Source organism: Aquarana catesbeiana, linkage group LG02 (assembly GCF_042186555.1).
Source record: "Aquarana catesbeiana isolate 2022-GZ linkage group LG02, ASM4218655v1, whole genome shotgun sequence".
NCBI lineage: Eukaryota > Metazoa > Chordata > Amphibia > Anura > Ranidae > Aquarana > Aquarana catesbeiana.
In genome coordinates, this window is record NC_133325.1 from 452,596,439 (window position 1) to 452,618,249 (window position 21,811).

Genomic DNA, 21,811 nt, shown 5'->3' on the forward strand with positions numbered 1-21,811 from the left:
TTATGTGGTCTTGGCTTCGCTGTGCGTCTCTAATTTCAAATTGTCCTTTTTTTCCCAAAAGCAGCAAAAAAGGAAATGTGCTGAGAGAAATGTGTGGATGGCCACTGTTGCCCTTCTAAAATATGCCAGTTACTTGGTCCGAAATTCAGAACTTTGAGTCGCCAACTTGAACCCAGAAAAGTAAGAGAAAGCAAAGCCAGAATTCCTGATCTGTATAGTTGGTTTAGGCCAGAACAACTATACTGAACAAGGTTCAGCATGGTCGTCTGGTAACAAACTTTCAGAAGCAGAGCAATGGCAGCCCCCATATTGTTAAGAAAATGAACTTGATTAATTAAATATTTCTAACCTGAATAGCAGATGCCACATAAAAGAGTCCAGTATTAAAATGAATTTTTCCATACACATAGAGCCTTAAATCAAGGTGACCATTGTGATATTTTGTAAAGCCTAGAAGTTGGCAGCAAACTATAGATTGCAAGAGGTTTACTTCTAAGTTTGTATACTTTGGCTCCATCTAGTGACATCTTTAAAAATAAAACTAGCATTAATAAAAAAAAATCTTTATTTATAAAATATTCATATAAAAGTACCTTCATACAACTTTACAATAAAATACTTTACAACAGCAACACAATATTTCACACATAGGACAAATGCAATATACAAGAAAGAAAATTAAAGGTTGTTACTTTAAAGTTATTGCTGTTAGACACTAATTTGGGGAGAGAATATTTGTACAAGTGAGCAGACCCTTCTGACTATATACAATGGAACAGATATAGTAGTGATAATGGCTGCAGCCTGCTTAGGCTTATTTTTCAAAAAATACTACTCATACCTGTGCCACTACTCAAAGGAGAGCAAAAAAACCATGCACACAACATGACAGTCATAATAAATGTGAAGAAATTATTCCAAATGTACTTCTCATCCTTTAAATGCTTGCCCCCAATAATGTACTGAGGGTGCAAAGAGACTGAAAATGGTAGTTTACCCTTTAAAAAAAAGAAAAAAAAATATATAAAAAAGGAATTGCTCAAAAAGAATATGGTTGTGAGAACCCTAAAGTGGTAGGTTCCTGGACTCTACTCTATGAACAACAATATCAGTTGCATTGAAGCAGAAAAGATTCCCGTGCTTCATATCCAAATTCCTTTAAAGGGCATGAAAGAAATAAAACATTTTAATTAGCAACTTTGTTGTGAAGCCTACACAAAGCTTGTTACATTTAGCCAATGTAGCAAATGATCTATATAATTTATACCCAACTACATCACCACGGAGCCAGGCCATTAGCCATTAACAAAAGATCAAATACCCGGTTTGTCTTTCAGTTAAATAAAGGGGAATTTTTTTTTATTGACCAGTAGCATGACATGAGCATGCTTAAAGTGTTTACCCTAAATGTTTTATTTACAAAATGTTGTCAGTAGGTTTGCCAACATGAGGCCAAAACTCATTCTTCTAAGCAATTTAAAACCATACTGGTATTTCAGCTCTGGCTCTTTAATTCCTTTTTGAATCACATTGCAAATGCAACTTATTTAAAAGACAAACAAAAAAAAGAAAAAAAGCCTAAAATTAAATAGTTCTTCATGCCACTCCTAAAACATACACACATATACCAATAAAAACAAACATACCTTTACAAATATACACAAACAAGGCTAATCTACAATTTTTGTTTGAATACAAAAAATGAACCATTCAGGTAACATTGAGTTGTAAGGTCTGAAATGTTTATCTGTGAATCCATAGGTGCAGTTGAGTTTTGAAGGTGGTAGAAGTAAAGTGCCAAGACTAGTTCTCCAAGAGAGGGAAAATACTGCGGCTCTTGCTGTTGGCAGAAGTGGAGCTGTTTGATTTGAAACGTTTGGGAGAAGGAGTAGCAGCACTGATATTCTTTCTTACCTGCACAGAAAGACAGGGTGTTAAGAGCAATGTCTAACCAGAATAAACAAGAGATCACACAAAATCTGTTAGCATGAAAAAAGTGGAGCTAATATAGAATACTCCCCAATTAGTGACTCAAGAGCCAAGTTCTGCACTCAGCTCCTCCTTGTCTGGAAGAAGACTGGATTGAGAAAAAAAAATAACAAATTTGACATTGTTGCATTCTAAAATATCTCCAGTCTCTTGGCCTTTATTACTTTGACACAATGACCTGGAATATGCAAACAAATAAGGAATGACAGCGTAAACGCCGGCAAAAACAGATAGATTTTCTTTCTGGCAACCATAGGTTTCCGGAAAGAAAGTTACTCAATTCCACCCATCAACACAGAGGGGGAGCCGTCCCCGCCAGGAGAACACAGTGACTATTGCTAGCGGCTATAACAGCTGCTAGCAATAATTGCATATAAAATCTGTCAGGCTGGTTGTACCCAAGTTGATCACTCAAACAACTTGGGTACAATCAACCTGCCCATACCTTTACCTTGTGAAGGAATGTGATATAGATAATAATAATAGTAATCTGAAAATGTCTATTTTCTTATGTGCATACATATTTTTCTCCTTACTCATTATATAAGTATACAGGTTTGCTCTGTTCCTATATTTTCTCAAGATGGCGGGTACCCCCTACATCCCACACATCAGAAGAACGCGGAACTGAAGATAAGACCAAAGACAGCCAAACCTCGTTATGAAAATTCTCCATCTTCTTTATCTTCTTAACTAATGAGATGTACCTATTAGACTAACATAGCAATGACGTATTTGTGTGTATAAAACATTAACACCGCCTTGAATAAATTAGAAGTGTAACAGTAACGATACTGAGCGTGTCTCAGAGTGTTTACTTTTATATGCATGCATATCAACACTTTCAAAATTAGAGACAGCAGCAGATAACCTTGGGCTCGATTGGAGCTCTTAATCATTTCCATAACAGATGGTGCCGAAAACCCGGGACCTCAGGCTACAGTCGAAGTTATACCGCATCAAGCATCCGGGCGTTAATTGAAAGATAACAGAGGGGGTCTTTGCGCAGCCCTAACAGTACCGGTGAGTTTGATTTATATTCTTACCACTGTACGACTCTCTTATCTTTCGGTTGACGGCTGGATTCTGTCGGTATGCTGAGACTGTCTTAGAGGCAGGTATTTCCTCGCCTGAGGTTGTTTTAACGAACCTGTCAATGGGTTTCTGCTGACTGTATTTGTTCACTGTCTGCCATTCTTTGGGCTACGAAACTCAGCAGTCTAAAAGTGCTACATGTGTGTTTATGTGTTCTCATCTCCAGAAGAGCTGTCGGCCTCTGGAGTGAGATGGTTTCCTTGTGGCAGTCGTTTATAGACGGGTTACTCTGGGTTCAATGAACCTTTGAGGGATATCTCAGCTGCTGGCTTTGCAGTCTGAAAGTGTTACAGAAGTCTCACCCGAAGACGAGTTGTCGGCCTCTTGGTGTAGAGCGGGGAAAAAAAAAAAAAAAAAAAAACGTCTATAAACGGGTTTATTTTTGCAGGGTGGTCTGCCCTTGTGGTTATCTTAGCCTGCTGAAATTTTGCAGTTCGAAGAGTGGCAGGTGTAATGTCCTGTCGTGAGTGTATTTGTGGTTTACTGTTTGCTATATACACGAGAGGGGGTGGGGACTGGTTAAGGTCGGAGGGGGGGCTGCCCGGGGGATCTGTTGGATCGCCGGCTGTTGCTCCTCACTACCCCTGATGTGTTTGTTCTTGTTCTGAGATTAACCGTACATTAGTCTTATGAGCCCCCACCGAAGGAATTTGCTGATAAGAACGCTGAGAAAAATATTAACCCCTTGGTTGTACGAGAGAAAAGAAAGTGATATTGTAAAGAAAGTGATATTGCAAAGAAGATGTTGAAATAGTTAACAAAGTTGAAAGAAGTGGCGAAAGTTATGTTGCTGAAGAAAACAGGGAGAAAAATCCTGTGTGATAAAGAAAATTGGATAAAGGAAGTTAAGAAAGATGGCGATTGTATTATGTATGTGTATCACAGAGCTGATGATATGTTGGAACTTGAAACAAAGGAGGGGAGGGACAGCACTGCCCTCCGTCTAACAACCACTCCTTTCTCACCACCCAAGCACAACCCACTGTGACAACTCAGCCCGGCGGCCATCTTAGTGCACCCATGCCTTCACTTTCTACCCAGTCCAGTGCACTTCCTGCCGGCGGCCATCTTGGTACACCCAGTAAGCTTAAACAGCCTGTACCCAGCCCTCCCTGTTTTAAACCAAGATGGTTCATACCACACACCTGTCTTCCCCAATACGTGAGCATCACATTCCCAGGCCGGATATGTTAATGATGAAGAAGCATCTGAGTGGGAAGCCCAACAGCAGGCAGCAAGGCCACCCACTGATTTAACCCCCAATCCGGCTCCGGACTCACAGTTCCGAGAGGATCTCAAACACATGCTGGCAACCGTAAAGAACAGTGCCCCTTGCCAGCCCCTGCCCCAACAACAGTCTCGGTTACCAGAAGGGGCACCAGTGATGTATGTCGCTTTTACTCTATCACAAGCAGCGGCCTTAGTGACAAGTCTGCCTGACCCAGAGAAGCAGCCAATGCCCTTCTACCGCAGGATAGTGCAGATACAAGAAACTTACTCAGCTGCCTGGAGAGACTTGATCAGCCATGCCAAATCAAAGCAGGACATGTCTTTTGGCCGGTCATGCAGACGGCCTTCAATGATGCCTGCCTTACAAGTGCCACTTGCTACATCTCAGGCGTGGAGTTCTGTGCACAACTCCACGACTGGGCAAAGGAGAAGTTGACGGATCAGAAGACCACAATCCAAGATATTACCCAAGATAAAGGGGAGTCTGAAGAAGTATCATACTAAATTCGTACAGGCCTTTGATGATCTGAGTTTCTCCCACTATGAAAAGAGACACACACGTTTCCTGCGTGGGAGTGGATGGGGTGCTCCGCTCCAGTCCATTTGCAGAGCCACTCCAAGTGGGGACATTTCCTGATTTGCTTGCCAGATTTGTGGTGTCCTCTACATGTCCCTTGAATCTACTAGGAGCTGATGTGTTGTCCAGACTACAGGCCTCAATCAGGACACGCCTGAAGGGGGGATGAAGTTACATACTCCCCTATCTTTAGAAGGCTCATCTGCCTTGTGTTCTCTGCCTCTCCTGATAACACTTAATGAAGCAAAAACTTCAAGTTCAATACTGCAGGAAGTACTTGACAGAATCCCTGCGTGCCTATGGTCCACAGGACCGGAAGACAACGGTCACTTAAAGGTGCCACTAGTTTCAGTCAAGCTAAAAGAGGGCGCTTCATTGCCCCGGAAACCACAATAACCCCAAGAAGAGAACCCCTAAAGGAGAACCAGGTACCTGCTGTGAATGCCTTTGACTGCAAAATACCTCACAGAGGTGGACCTTACAAACGCTTTCTTCAGTGTCCACCCTCACCCCTCCTGCTGGTACCTTTTCGCATTCATCCACGGAAAGAAACGGCAACATACCTAAACAGTTGTGCCACAAGGGGCACAGAACTTTCCAAGCCAGTTTGCAAAAGCTATGGCTATCATCCTTGACACATGACAAGAGGAACACCCGGAAGTGATTCTCTTCCAACGTGTTGATGACCTTCTCCTTTTGTGCAGCTGACTTACCCCCTGTTGAAGTCACCTCAGAAACCTGTTGTGCTATCTTGCCAACCAGGGCTGCAGAACCTCAAAGCCCAAATTGCAGTGGTGCTCAACACCTGTCATTTTCCTTGGACACTGTTTGTCCCATGGGACACGACACCCCACTGAAGACAGGGTGCAAGTAATCTCTGACATCCCACTGCCACAAGGTCAGAAATCCCTTCATGCCTTCCTTGGACTAATTTCCGAGTGCAGAGCATGGATTCCAGAAGCCTTCCTACTGATGCTCTGCAATCAGACCCTTCCAGATGTCTCCTGAAGAAATATCTAAAGTTTGAAGCCTTTAAGTGCGCCACCCCCGGCGCTAGGGCTCCCAGCCTACGACAAAACGCTCAAGCTCTTTGTATCCGAACTTCTGGGACATGCTGCAGGTGTACTCACCCAATCACACGGCATCAGCCTACGCCCTGTAGGATATTATTCCTGTCGACTGGATGTGGTAGCAAGAGGAGGCCTATTGTGTCTGCGAGTTGGATTTGCTATACAAGCCTTGCTTGACAAAACTTTGAACTCGGTCCTCGGACACTGCCTCGTTCTGCTTGCTCCCCATGATGTTGTTGCCATATTCAACCAAGATCCAGCCGAAACACTTGTCCACTACCAGACACTTGAGACTCCTGTGTTCCCTCCTACTGGACAGCATTACTCTATTAAGTTATCAAACACTGAACCCTACCACCCTTCTTCCACTTCTCGAGGGGGGAAAGGAGGAGGAGGAGTAGAGTCTTGACTTGTCACCCCATGACCACACAGGACACGCGGTCACCACTGAAAACACTGTTCTACAAGCTGAAGTCTTACCACCGGTGATGTCTGCACAGGAGGCAGAGCTGTAAGCACTTACTACAGCACGTAAATGGGCAGAGGGAAAAAGAGCCAACATTCATATGGACTCAAGATATGCTTTCAGCATTGCCCATGATAATGGTGTTATCTAGGACAGAGGATTCCTGATGGCTGCAGGAACACTTGTGAAAACTTGATTGATGCCTTGCTTCTCCCAACCCAAGTGACCATTCTGAGTAAAGCACACGACAAAATGAACTCAAAGGAAGCTTAAGGCAATCATCTAGCCAATTCAGCTGCCAAACAGACAGCTGGTGGTCCACGGGAAGTGGACAGCAGGGTGGTAGAAGAAGACCACCCCATGCTTACCTTACAGACTTTCCCAGTGGACAGAGTTTATCTAAAAGAACTACAGGAAACAACAAGTCCGGATAAGAAGGAAAACTGGAAACGGAGAGGAGCAACTCTCAGAAATGGACTATTCGAGTGCAACAAGAAGCCTTGTCTACCCAGGAGTATGTACCCAGCTGTGGTGCAATGGGCACATGGAGCTGCCCACTTGACAAAGACTTTTATGAACTCTCTTATCAACAAGTGTTGCACCAAGAGTTACTCCACTGACCGACAGCTTCTGCAGATCATGCATTATCTGCACCAAATGTAACCCAGGATGCACAGAAGAAGCACAGAAGAAGCACAGAAGAAGCACCTGGCAAAAGACCTATACCCCATTCCAGAGGATGCAAATTGATCATTCTCAAGTGCCAAGAAGTGGCAGATTCGAATACGCCCTAGTGGAAGTGGTCATGACTGCCAGGACCACAGCTAAGAAACTACTGAGTGAGATAGTATGTAAATTTGGGGTCCCAGAGGTGATATTGAGAGATCAGGGACCAGCCCTAACAACAACCCTTACTAAAGAGATTTGGGCAGCACTGGGGGTTCAGTTGGCACTACACATCCCATACCACCCTCAAAGTAGCGGGAAGGTAGAAAGGATGAATGGGACACTAAAAACAGGATGTTAAAGATGGCCCAAGAGACTAACATGAGTTGGCCAGACAGTTAGCCCATTGCCCTGTTCAGTGTCAGACACACCCCCAGGGGAAACATGCCCTATACCCTTATGAAATTGTTTGGTTCAGCTCCCAGACCTGGTTGTTATTTTCCACAACAGTTACAGTTACAGTCTGATGTGTTGACTAATTATGTAACCACTTTATCACGAGAATTAACCTGAATGCATGTCCAGGTGTTTTCTTCCATTCCAGATCCTGAATTAGATACAGGAACACACCAACTACTGTCTGGAGATCCTTGAGCCAAGTTATGATGGTCCATTCCAAGTTTTGGTGACCACAGCCACCTCAGTCAAGTTGGCCAGGAAGAACACCTGAATGCACGCTTATCACTGCAGGAGAGAGTGTTTTCGGGTGCTGCATATCCTTTTTCTGTTTGATCTAGGGGGGAGGGGCCCAGGAGGTGGCCATCACAAAAATGATAACATAATTACGTTTTGGTGTAACTCTTCAGGTACACATGTGACCACCTTTACCTTAGATTACTGTGACATAGTACCTTGTCCGTTTGACCCTTCATGGTGATGCCATTGGTACAGTGATATCCCTGACGGTAAGGACATATATGTATGCCACACAGACAGTTACTGGGGACAGAGTTGTGGTTTCTGTGGGGGCCAGTGGGTTGGAACCCAGGGCCAGACTGGGCGACCACAGAGTGCATTAGACAAAAAAGATGAAAATAGAAAGCCCCCATATCCTAACCAAAGATACCCCTGATACATGCACTGACCCAGCACACAGTCAGAGGAGGAAGCGAGCAGCTCTCTCCGGAAGCTTTTGATCCTCATGTATACATACATGTCATAGGGGTTACAAGGGGGGTCCCTGATGAGTTTAAAGCCAGGGATCAGGTAAAAGCTGGTTTTGAGTCTTTGATCCCCATAACAACTGTCAGCAAGAATGTAGATTGGATTAACTACATGTCATGGTTATGCAATAGAGTTTGTCGATCAGCATACCTGTCTCCATGTGTTCATCTCTAGAGACCAGCTGACCCTCACCAGACTGCTTTTGTAACCTCTCCTATAAGCATGGCCCCACCCCAGGCCCTATCAGGGAACCCTATATTAACCTGTGCACTGCAAGCCAGCAGTGCTGATCAACTACTGTGTGTTAGCCTCTGTGTGTACTTGCTATGTTTCCTACAAACCACTGTGTGTTAGCCTCTGTGTGTACTTGCTATGTTTCCTACATCTGATTTCTGTTACCGACTTTGGCCTGTTCCCGGCCATCCCTGTTTGCCTGTGACCCTGATGTTCCAGCCAGCTCCCTCCTTCCTCTTCTCCTGTAGTCTACCGTGAGCGTGAGCTGTGAGGACCTGGAGCCAGACTGCAGCGCAGTCCATCCTCACCACTAGAGGCTCTGGTGAACACCTGCTGGCTCTTAGACTCCGCGCCCTGGGGAATCTATGCTCTAGCTCCCAGTGGGATCTGTGTCAGTGATCCAGTAGACCTGCTTCCTGAACCTCCCAGGGTACAATCCGCAGCAGTCAGCCGTAGGGTCCACTACCTTGCAGTGCACTCCTGATCCCAACGGTGTGCATCTGTCACCCAGCCTCTAGGTGACCTGACACTACACATATTATAACCAACAGAGATTTGTAAATTACACTAAAGATGCCCTCCAGGGAATTGCTGACCAGTTAGCCCCCACTTCCTACATGACATTCCAGGACCGGATGGCCTTAGACATGGTGCTAGCTGGGAAAGGAGGTGTTTTGTAAAATCATAGGAAAAAACGGGAACCTGTTGTACATACATTCCTGATAATACTGGGCCAAATGGTAAGGTTACTCTAGCTATAAAGAAATTAGAAGATCTGTCACTGGAGTTGAAGAAGAACTCAGGTATCACAGACCCATGGGATCAATACTTTAGCTGGATGAGTGGGTGGCAGAAAGTGCTCGTCCAGATAGGGGTAACGGTATTAATAATCCTGGTCCTTTTAGCCCTGATTGTATGCTGTATTCTACCTTTTGTAAAAAAGTTAATGAGCAAGGCTGTAGACAATAGCACACCTACATTTCTCCACCAAGAAGAAGAGGACCTCCTTATGATGGAAGATGACAAACCCTTCACTCCTCTACAGTCACTCCCTGTCCATAATCTCACAGTCCTATAGGGTTTTAGGGAAGGATAGCGCCTGACTGCACCTCTCCAGCTGTATCGAGGAGGGAAGTGAACAGTTGCTGCCCAATTCTATATACAGCCTAAAAGAGTTGCTGAGGAGAAGGGCCAGGCCAAAATGGGACCTTTAGTATTAGGGACAGAAAAGAGAAAATAGTCATTTTAGGGGGGATTGTGAAGGAATGTGATATAGATAATAATAATAGTAATCTGAAAATGTATTTTCTTATGTGCATACATATTTTTCTCCTTACTCATTATATAAGTATACAGGTTTGCTCTGTTCCTATATTTTCTCAAGATGGCGGGTACCCCCTACATCCCACACATCAGAAGAACGCGGAACTGAAGATAAGACCGAAGACAGCCAAACCTCGTTATGAAAATTCTCCATCTTCTTTATCTTCTTAACCAATGAGATGTACCTATTAGACTAACATAGCAATGACGTATTTGTGTGTATAAAACATTAACACCGCCTTGAATAAATTAGAAGTGTAACAGTAACGATACTGAGCGTGTCTCAGAGTGTTTACTTTTATATGCATGCATATCAACACTTTCAAAATTAGAGACAGCAGCAGATAACCTTGGGCTCGATTGGAGCTCTTAATCATTTCCATAACAACCTTAACAGCCAAGAAACAATAGGATTTTTAAAACAGCTTACCTGTAAAATCCTTTTCTTTCGAAGGACATCACGGGACACAGAGCCACAGTAATTACTGATGGGTTATATAGGTATCACTGGTGATTGGACACTGGCACACCCTATCAGGAAGTTCAACCCCCTATATAATCCCTCCCCCTTGCAGGGATACCTCAGTTTTGTAGCCAAGCAATATAGTGTATTAGAAGAGGGGCAGGACCTCTGTGTCCCGTGATGTCCTTCGAAAGAAAAGGATTTTACAGGTAAGCTGTTTTAAAAAATCCTATTTTCTTTCTCGAACATCACGGGACACAGAGCCACAGTAATTACTGATGGGATGTCCCAGAGCAATGCTACCTGAGGGGGGGGAACCACGACCAAGTAGGGTGCAATCAGACCTGAGGACCCTGTACCGCTGCCTGCAGCACACTACGCCCAAAGGCGATATCCTCATGCCTTCTCACATCCACCTGATAGAATCTGGTGAATGTATGAACTGAAGACCAAGTTGCGGCCTTGCAGATTTGAGCCATAGAGGCCCGGTGATGCACTGCCCAAAAAGCACCAATAGCCCTTGTGGAATGTGCCCTGATCTGAAACGGAGGAATCTTCTGTTTCAAACCGTAATCTTGAATGATCAACTGTCGAATCCATTTAGAAATGGTAGCTTTTGACGCTGCCTGTCCTCTATTGGGACCCTCTGGCAGCACAAACAAAACATCCGTCTTGCGGATCTGTGTAGTTGCCCCTAGATAGGCCTTAACTGCTCTTACTACATCCAACGAATGTAGAGATCTCTCTTCCGGAGAACAGGGATCTGGAAAAAAGGAAGGTAGAACAATGTCTTGGTTTAAATGAAAATCAGAAACCACCTTCGGTAAAAAACTAGGATGAGGGCGTAGTACCACTCTATCCTTGTGTATAATCAAATAAGGCTCCTTACAGGAAAGAGCTGCTAATTCTGATACTCTTCTAGCAGAAGAGATGGCCACCAGAAAAATTAATTTCCTTGTCAACAAGACCAAAGGAATCTGACTTATTGGTTCAAAAGGCCGTTTCTGTAACACAGCCAGGACCAAATTCAAGTCCCAGGGGTTTAGGGGCGCTTTAACCGGAGGATTAAGACGCATCACCCCCTGCATAAAGTTTCGGACCAAAGAATGCGAAGCAAGTGGCCGCTGAAATAATACTGATAAAGCAGAGACCTGGCCCTTGATGGTACTCAAGGCCAGCTTCATTTCTAATCCCATCTGTAGAAAATCAAGGATTCTACCTATGACATATTTCCTGGGATGCCAACCTCTGGATTCACACCAGGTTATATAAGCCTTCCAGACTCTCTGATAAATCATCCTGGAAGCTGGCTTCCTTGCATTAATCAAGGTAGATATGACAGGACCTGAGAGCCCACGACTCTTCAGAACGTGGGTCTCAATAGCCAAACCGTCAAATTTAGCGTTTTTAAGGCAGGATGGAACACTGGACCTTGAGATAACAGGTCTGGGCGTTCCGGTAGTGTCCACGGGGAACCTACCGTCATCCTTACTATTTCTGCATACCAAGTCCTTCTGGGCCAAGCGGGGGCCACCAGAAGTACCGACTTTCTTTCCTGCCTGATCCTGCGAAGGAGTCGTGGTAGTAGCAGAATAGGCGAGAATGCGTAAATCAGTGAGAACCGATGCCACGGAATCACCAACGCATCCGTCCCGCATGCAAGAGGATCTTTTGTCCTTGCCACAAATCTGTCTATCTTTTTGTTGAATCGGGATGCAAAGAGATCTACATCTGGAACCCCCCATCTTTGGCATATGGCCCAAAAGACGTCGGGATGCAGAGACCATTCCCCTGGAAGTAACTGCTGGCGACTTAGATAGTCCGCCTGCCAATTCTCTATTCCCGGGATGAAAACTGCCGATATGCATGGCACATGCATCTCTGCCCAGACTAAGATCTGGTTCACCTCTTTTTGAGCAGCTCGGCTCCGGGTGCCTCCCTGATGATTGACATAAGCCACTGCTGTGGCATTGTCGGACTGGATCCTGACCGGACAACCCTGTAGCCTGATAGTCCAGGCCTTTAGAGCTAGATGTATCGCCCGGATCTCCAGAATGTTGATGGGTAAGGTCCTCTCTGTCTTGGACCATACCCCTTGGACCGCAGCCTGTTCCAGAACTGCTCCCCAACCTGACAGACTGGCATTTGTTGTTACCACCGTCCAGGTAACCGGTAGAAAGGATTTCCCCTTCTGCAGGTTTTCGGGTATGAGCCACCAATTGAGGCTCTGACGCACCGCATGCGACAGGTGCATCGGAAAGTCTAATGCCTGAACCTTCTTGTTCCAGGTCAACAGAATACTGTGTTGCAGCATTCTTGAGTGAAACTGAGCATAGGGAACTGCTTCGAATGAAGACACCATCTTCCCTAGTAGCCTCATACAAAGGCGGACTGAGGGACCCTTCTTGGTCCTTACTGTCAGAATCAGCTCTCTCAAAGCAGTTCTTTGCCTGGGGTAGAAATATTTTCTCCTGGCTTGTATCTATAATCAGACCTAAATACTCCAGTCTTCTTACTGGTTTTAGGAAAGACTTTTCTAAGTTGAGGATCCAACCCAGGTGTTCTAGATACCTGACCGTGGTCCTCAAGTTTCCATTCAAAGAGGCTACCGACCGGTCTATCAAGAGCAGGTCGTCTAGGTATGCTATGACAGCTATACCCTGAGCCCTAAATCTGGCCAGAGGAGGAGCCAAGATCTTTGTGAACACTCGAGGTGCAGTGGCTATCCCGAAAGGCAGAGCCACAAACTGGAAATGGCGCCCTCCTACCTCGAAGCGCAAAAACTTCTGATGAGCAGGAAAAATGGGCACATGCAGATATGCATCTCTGATGTCTATTGATGCCAGAAATTCTCCTCCCTGCAGGGTGGGAACTACTGTTCGAATTGATTCCATGCGGAAGGATTGAATCCTTAGGAATCGGTTCAGATCCCTTAAGTCCAAAATGGGCCTGACATCCCCATTTGGCTTTTGGACCGTAAAAAGGTTGGAATAGAAGCCCAATCCCTGGTCCTTTGTGGGAACTATCATAATGACCTCCTGCGACAAAAGTCGCTCTAACGCTAGAAGGAGCGACTGCTTCTTCTCTGAGTCTCTGGGAACATTTGATCTGAGGAACCGAGGAGAAGGGAATTCCTGAAACTCCAGCTTGTACCCTAAGGTTACCGTGGAGACTACCCATCTGTCCTGGAAGTCCTCGTGCCAGAGCTCTGAGAACTGTCGCAGTCTTCCCCCCACTCGAGTGAGCGGGGGCGCCCCCTCATGCAGAGGTCTTAGTGTTTTGCCTAGTAGGCTTCTTTCCCCAGGACTTCTTTTGTCCCTGGGGTTGACTCTTGTCTCTGGACCCCGATGGAGGCGGCCGTCGAGACTGCCTGGAGGCTGAAGCCCCCGGCGCTGGGGAAAGAGTCCTTTTGAAAGAGGGACGCTTACTCTTCTTCTTGACAGGTAAGAGAGTGCTTTTCCCACAAGAGATTCTCTTGATATAGTTATCCAAGTCCTCTCCAAACAACCTTGCACCACGAAATGGAAACCCAGCCAGTAGCTTCTTACATGGTGCTTCGGCTGACCAATTTTTCAACCATAGGATTCTACGTATATGCACCAACCCCAGTGAAAGACGGGAGGTTTGCACGATAGAATCTCTAATAGCGTCAACCAGAAAGCATAAGGCCGCTGGAAGGTTAGCAAACCCCTGGGCCTGCTGTTCAGATAATACTTTGATGACCTGCTTAACATGGTCTCTTAAGTATTGACAGACTCCAATCGCTGCTACTGCAGGTTGGGCCACTGATCCTGCTAAGGAGAAAACATCCTTCAATAGGGATTCCATCCTCTTATCTACAGGATCCCTGAGCATCTGAGCATTGTCTACAGGACAAGTCAGGCTATTATTTACGGAGGAAATGGCGGCATCAATAGCCGGTATTCCCCACATTTTAATAAACTTTTCTTCCATCGGATAAAGTGATGAAAACTTTCTCGGCGGAAAAAAAACGTTTGTCTGGGTTATCCCACTCAGAATAAATGAGCTTTTCAAGTAAAGTATGAACAGGAAAAGCATGTGCTGCTTGGAAAGGTTTCAGTGACCCCAAAGCAGAAGAGGATTCCTTAGCAGTTTCAGGTATGGGCAACTTAAATGTGGAGCAGACCAATCCAGTGAGGATCTGCACTAAGACTTTCTCCTCTTGGGAAGTCGCAGAGGGTCCCTCTCCACCTGATTCCCCCGAAGAGGAATCATCCGTCCCATCCCGATCCTCTGAAAGGGATTCATCTCCTTTATCCCAGAGCTCCTCTGTCTGAGGGTCTTGGGGAACAGAGGAAAGCCTAGTGCGTTTTCTTCCACTGAGTGAAGACGTAATCACGGCCATTAATCTTTCCTCTAGACCATTAATGGTTGAGGAAAAAACCTCTTGTGTAATATATACAGGGGCTGAAGTGCCAGAGGCAGGTGTAGCCCCTGACCCCGATGGCTCTCCCCGGCTAGCCATCCCTGGCCCATCTTTAGGGGGGAGGATGCTGCCGACAGGGGGACCTCAGAACCTGAACGAGATCCCCTAGTGTCTCTGGTTCCTGAGGTGCTTGAACCTCTTCTACCCATAGTGCAAAGCAACAAGGAGTGAGGTATACAAATGAACACTGCCCGCTGAGCGATGTAGTCTGGCTAAAAGCCTTGCTACCCAATGCTCAGTCTGGTGTTACTTCAGTAAATGCTGCCTAGGAGAATGCCTGTGTCCCACCTTACATGCGACCGTCAGCTCTGTGTCTCTCAGAAGGCTGAGTGCACCTGTACAGAGTGCCTTTAATAGCCTGCAGCTGGCCTGAGTGGGAGTCTAAGCACTCTGTGCTGACGTCCCGCCCCCTCCTCTACCCCCCCCCCTTGAGTTTTGGAAAAAACGAGCGCTTCCCGCACTGCCGACTCTCCTGTCATGCTTCTGGAGAAGGGCTGGGGGGGGGGGGGGGGAAGGAGGGAGGCTGGTAACAAGATCTGCCTGAATGGCTATCTTCAGAGGTGGTGGCCATTAGGCCGCAGAGCCCGGGTGGTATAACCACTTTCTAGACCCCTGTGGCCCCTCTCTAGCCAGGGGGGGAACATTCAAACATGAGAAATCCCCCCTTCCACCTTACCTGTTTGCAGCCTGCTTGAGACGCCGGGACATCATCAGCGATTACAACACCTGAGACAGAGTCAGCATGTGCAGGTTTGTGCTCTTGGCAGCCCCCGGTGGTCACAATAGGCATAGCATGCATTTACCTTAAAGGAGAAAAGCCACTAGAACTCAAAAATTCTGTGGAATCTCCTCTTACCTTATCCAGCCGCAGGGTGCTGTTTACACAGACCCAATCTTCACCTCTCACGGTGGGCTCCGTTTGAAAAAACCGTCAGAGACTGGGGCCCCCATCAGTAGGGGGATCCAACAGTTCTGGGACCGTAAAGCACCTCGCCAGAAATTAGGAAGTTTAAAGCCATTTTCTGATCTGCGGGGTCCAGCTCTCTAAAAAGAGAAGCATTACGGGTAAAACCTTGTTTCTTCGGACACGAAGCCCGGGTACCATTCAATTCGGCCATGAAAAGACACTTTGAATGGATCCGGTTCGCCTGGCTTGCCCCAGTATAGGATCTTAGGATATTCCCTTTGGAGCTCAGCACAGGACATCTTTACACGTCCATCACCTAAGACACTGGCGTAAAAACGGAGGTATCCCTGCAAGGGGGAGGGATTATAAAGGGGGTTGAACTTCCTGATAGGGTGTGCCAGTGTCCAATCACCAGTGATACCTATATAACCCATCAGTAATTACTGTGGCTCTGTGTCCCGTGATGTTCGAGAAAGAAAAATATTTTCAAAAGGAAGAGTCAGCAAATGCAGCCAAAATTAAAGGTGCAGCAGGCAGTCTGTGTTGCAGTTCTGCTTGTCCCACACAACAAGCACGCTATTTCTATTAGGGTTGTCCCGATACCGATACTAGTATCGGTATCGGCACCGATACCGAGCATTTGCCCAAGTACTTGTACTTGGGCAAATGCTCCCGATGCCTCCCCCGATACCTTGACTGTCAGCTGTGATCGGCGCGTGGGGGAGTTACAAGATTCTCCCCCAGCGGCTTTCACCAGCTTTAGTGACATACAGCGGTGATCGCTCACAGCTGACTGTCACTGCATCCTCCTCCATGCCCCCTCCTTTCCTCTGTCCTTCTCAGCTGTCCCCTCCGTTCTGCTCTTATCTGTCCCTCTCCGCTGTCCCCTGTTCTGCTCTTATCTGTCCCCTCCATTCTGCTCTTATCTGTCCCCTCCGTTCTCCCCTTCAGTTCCTCCGTCCTCCCCCTCCTTCCTTTGTGTATGGATAGAGTCAGCTGACTCTGTCCATTCACATAACTGAAACATTGTAATCTTCTGTGATTACGATGTGTCAGTTTATGAATGGAGAGAAGCTGCGGTCTTCTCTCCATTCATTGTCAGTGCAGCTGACGCTGCAGAGAAAGGGACTGGGGATTCTCTATCCTCTGTCTCTTTCTCTGTCTCAAGGGGGAGATATCAGAGGTCTGTTAAGACCCCTGATATCTCACCAAAGCCCCCCAAAAGGGCTGATTAAAAAAAAAAAAAAAAACAATAAAGAATAAAAGAAATATTATTGTAAAAAATAAAAATTGTAAAAAAAAAAAAAATAACACACACATACAACGTTCACCCCCTCCCCCCCCCAAAAAAAAGCAAGCACTGTTAAAAAAAAAAAAAAAAAATGAAAAAAAAAACACTGTCACGTGACATTAAAAAAAAAGTATCGGTAATCGGTATCGGCGAGTACTTGAAAAAAAGTATCGGTACTTGTACTCGGTCCTAAAAAAGTGGTATCGGGACAACCCTAATTTCTATGAATAAAAAACATTGCCAAAAGTGTAAACATTAGCGGCTATTTACCATAAAATTACTCTTAATTTAGTGGTCATGTGACTGCATGGGCTCCCATTACACCCATCTTCCCAAGTGTGGTTAACTGGGGGAAAGTTTTCTTTGTCAGGATGCGGGCAAAATCTTCGCTGGGCAACACCAATGTGCAGCAGCTCCTTTGGCAGCAAGGAATGCAAACTGACTACGCCATTACAGATCTGCTTTTGTGCTTGGTGTGACCAGGCAGCTAAAGACAAGGGAACTGGTAAGTTGCTGAAAAATGTGGACATTACATAAATAAACTAATAAAATGCAATTTCTCACTGGGATCGTTAAGCAATTGTTTAACCACTTCCTGCCTGCCGTATGCAGAATGATGGCCAGGAAGTGGTTCTGTTATCCTGACTGGGCGTCATATGAAGTCCAGCAGGATAACATGTCAGCGCGTGCCCATCAGTCTGACACCCCGCATTTCCGATCGTGATAAGAAGCCTCGGTCTGTGCTGATGATCAGCACATTGAATATCAGCACAGCCCCTTCATATGCGCAAAAACGCTACCAATACGTGCCCTGCATTCCCCCAATAAAAAAGCCTTCAAGTGCCCACCACAGCGCCAATCAGTGCCCACCACAGTTCCAGAGACCAGCAGTAACACATCACAGCCGCCCATGACAGCCGCCCGTCAGAGCCCATCACAACCGCCAGTCAGTGCCTATAAGTGCCAATCAATTCTACATATCAGTGCCGCCCCATTAGTGCCCGTCAGTGAAGGGGAAAACAACATTTTATGACAAACTAAGAAAAACTTTTTTTTTTTTCAAAAATTTTGGTCTTTAGTTTATCAAAAAATAAACCCCACAGGTGATTAATTACCACCAAAAGAAAGCTCTATTTGATGGAAGAAAATGCTAAAAATTGTTTGGGTACAGTGTTAAATGACCGCGCAATTTTTATTCAAAAATGTGACAGCACTGAAAGATGAAAATTGTCCTGGGCAGGAAGGGGCGAAAGTGCCTGGCATTAAAGTGGTTAAGTAAAAAAGCAGTCTAGAACGCCATCTGTTGGCTGAATAAAATACTACATAGTATTAATATGCAACATTTCACCTTACAGAATTTTTGAAAAAAAAAAAAAGAAAATGATGATTTTAGTCTTAATAAAAACAGAAAATGTGCACAAAAACCACTATAATAAATATTTTTAACCACCTTCCGACCATGTCACGCAGATATACTGCGTGAAATCCCGTACGGGTACATCGTACCCTTTTTTGGCCACCATAGGGCGCGTGCGCTGCACAGCGGGGGACCCAATGCGCGTGGCCTGCGGGCACGATCGCTTGCACGAGCGACAGCGCAGGATTTGTGTGTGTAAACACACAAATCCCTGTGCTGTCAGAGAGGAGCCATATCGTTTGTTCCTACCAAGTAGGAAAAACGATATGGCTCCTCTCCTAGTCAATCCTATCCCCCATAGAGTTAGAACACAGTGAGGGAACACACAATTAACCTCTTGATCGCCCCCTAGTGTTAACCCCTTCCCTACCAGTGACATTTACATAGCACTGATCGGCGTATAAATGCCAATGGTCCTAAAAAAGTGTCAAAAGTCTCCGATCTGTCCGTCGCAATACCGCTAAAAATCGCAGATCACCGCCATTACTAGTAAAAAAAAAAATAAAAAAAAATGCCATAAATCTTTCCCATAGTTTGTAGATGCTACACATTTTGCGCAAACCAATCAATATACGCTTATTGCGATTTTTTTTTTTTCCAAAAATATGTAGAAGAATATATATTGGCCTGAACTGATGAAAACATTTGTTTTTTTTTTTTTTTTAATTTGGGGGATATTTATAGCAAAAAGTCAAAAATATATTTTTCTTTCAAAATTGTCACTCTTGTTTTATAGCGCAAAAAAGAAAAAAAATGCAGAGGTGATCAAATACCACCAAAAGAAAGCTCTATTTGTGGGAAAAAAAAGGACACAAATTTCGTTTGGGTACAGTGTTGAACAACCGCGCAATTGTCAGTTAAAGTGACGCAGTGCCAAATTGTAAAAAGTGCTCTGGTCAGGAAGGGGGTAAAATAAATCTTCCGGGGCTAAAGCGGTTAAGCTGACATTACTGTCACTAAAGTGAGCACTAATATTGAGTGTTTGTGAGTACCTTTGTGCATCTTAAAGACCGTGTTCTGGAAGAACAAGAACTGTGCCACCAATATCTAAATGAGAGATATGATGTGCACATAATACAGGCTTCAAGTAAAAGCGCACAATACCTTAGATTTAGGTTTCTCTGCAGATCTATCTTGCTTTTGTGGAGAAACAGTCTGGAAAACAAAGTTCCTTGAGTTCCTGGGTGCATTAGGGTTTAGGGTTGACATTGCAGCTAGTTTCTGAAGGACGTCTTTAGGCATGTTTAACATAGAACCAGTCTTCATCTGAAAAACAAAAAAAATCACATTTTAAAAAATAAATGGATATAGCCATGTAACTTTTGTAAAGTAAGCAGACTGATGAAGCAATTTGCATAAGGCATGGAAAGCTGGTTGCGTTACAAGAAATTCCCCAGAAACAGGCAAAAAGAAAATTTGTATTTAATAGTTATGCACACAAGTCAAGTTACACCTGCTGAAATGAACAACACTGTGTATAGACAAGAAGTGTACTGAAGATAATGGTACGACACAGTGTGATGCTATATACAGTATACACACACAAACAAAATGTATAAAGGTCTAGTCCGCAGTGCACAGCATAACATATGAATCTCAGTGGATTGGAGTATAAAATAAAGCCATATAAAAAGCTAGGCAGTGTATAGGATACTGTATAACTTACAGTGAAGTATATAAAGTGGACCAGTGTGATGTCTTTAGATAAAGTAAAATTAATTTTATTTTCATCCACTGAGGATATGAAGTTTTGAACATTTGGGTTATACTGCCACCTACAGGAGGATTGGACACTGGCAAACAAAAGAAAGCAAAAAACTGTAGGCCAGCCCAGGACAACCTCTCCCACTACCAGCATGCTTCACATTTTTTTTTGCCAACACAACGGACGTCTTTTCTTCAGTGCTGCTGTTGTAAAGACAAACCAATTATTGTACAAGCGCTTTCCTTCAATCAAAACTATTATTATTACAGGTACTTATAAAGGGCCAACCATTTATGCAGCGCTTTACATATACAGCAGGTAAAATAAGTAATCAGACACGTCATTTTTATAGGTAAATTTCTAAAAAGGTGTTACTGACATGAAATTTTCACCACATGTTGGCAACAACCCATGCAATCCATACAAAGAAATCAAAACAAATAAGTTCAGAAATTAAATGTATGTGTAATAAAATGGAATGCAGTATGGGATCAGCAATAAGGCATATATTTCAAAGAGTTCGACTCAGGAGTCTTGTAGCAAAAGATCAAGGGAACCCTGGTATATGAATGTTGTGTGTTTAAGGATCCCATATAGCACCAGAGAGCATGGCGATTTTTTTTTTGGGCACGTAGGGACTACATAAACGTGTGAATATACTGTATGGTGAGCAACCCATCCCACTGGGTTTGCGAATAAAACTAGAAAAATCTTTCAAGAGATATAGTGGCAGGTCTATAGGTGACCAGGCAAAAACGTTGAATCTTGAAGTCATTGGAAGAAGAATCATGCTTGAGGTGATTGTAGCCGTATTAATGCATTTGCCCATGATGCTTTTTTTTATTATTTGCACTAACATACAATTTTTCAGGACAGGCTTTCAGGGTTTGTCCCCTTCTTCAAGGTCCCAGCAGTACTGATTCACAAAAAAGTTTTAGCAGAATGTTAGAAAAACAAAAAAGACAAAACACACAATATCTAAATTTGGGCTGTTATTTTTTTTGTGTCAAATAGAATTATCATTCTTAGTTCAAAAGTTTTCCTTTCCTGGATAGTTCTGAAATTCTCTTTAAGAACTAAGACATTAAGGTCTTCTACAGTGTGGTCCAGTTGTGAGAAATGATGTCCCACAGGTGTGCAGAAACTTCTTTATGTTCCATGGTGGTATGTCTATGCAAATTCATCCTCGCTTGCAACTTCTGTCCTGTTTCACCAACATAAGATCTTTGCTACATCTTTTGCATTGGATGAGGTACACCACACATTACTGGAGGTACCATGATATTGAAGGTCCCATTTGTATGTGCGACACTTTTAGATAGATTGATTTGATTTCACAGTTTGCAGTGTTTATTGCATTTTTTGTGACTTCATAATCATAAAGAAGTTTTCTGCTTAGTTTATGTCTGAGGTTGGGTGGTTGTCTGAAAGACAGTATTTGGGGTTGTTGGAAAATTTATTTCAGAGTTTCATCCTCTGTTATAATGGGTTTTAAACCTTATCTTTTTTTATCCCTTCTAGTGCGATTCAAAGAGAAAATACAACCGAAGAAAAAAGGCTATAAAAAAAAAAAAAAAAAAAGTAAAAGAAAAGTTCCCTGGGACTGGCTTACAATTTTTTTTTTTTTGCCAGTGTACAATCTTCCTGTATGTGGCAGTATAAACTGACAGTATCCAAATTCCTCTGTTCTTCATAGGACAAGATAGA

At 44.3% G+C, this 21,811-nt stretch overlaps 1 protein-coding gene across 1 annotated transcript in view; it reads right to left on the reverse strand.

Annotated features, from left to right (window-relative positions):
- Positions 1–568: 568 nt before the first annotated feature.
- The window catches only part of CLSPN (claspin), a 109,008-nt gene continuing 87,765 nt past the window's right edge, over positions 569–21,811 (reverse strand). The window contains exons 24-25 of the mRNA XM_073615595.1: positions 19,504–19,665; positions 569–1,914 (exon numbers count right to left, since the gene is read on the reverse strand). Of these exons, the coding sequence (XP_073471696.1) occupies positions 1,804–1,914; positions 19,504–19,665 (273 nt within the window). The 3' untranslated portion in view covers positions 569–1,803. The remainder of the gene's footprint in view (positions 1,915–19,503; positions 19,666–21,811) is intronic.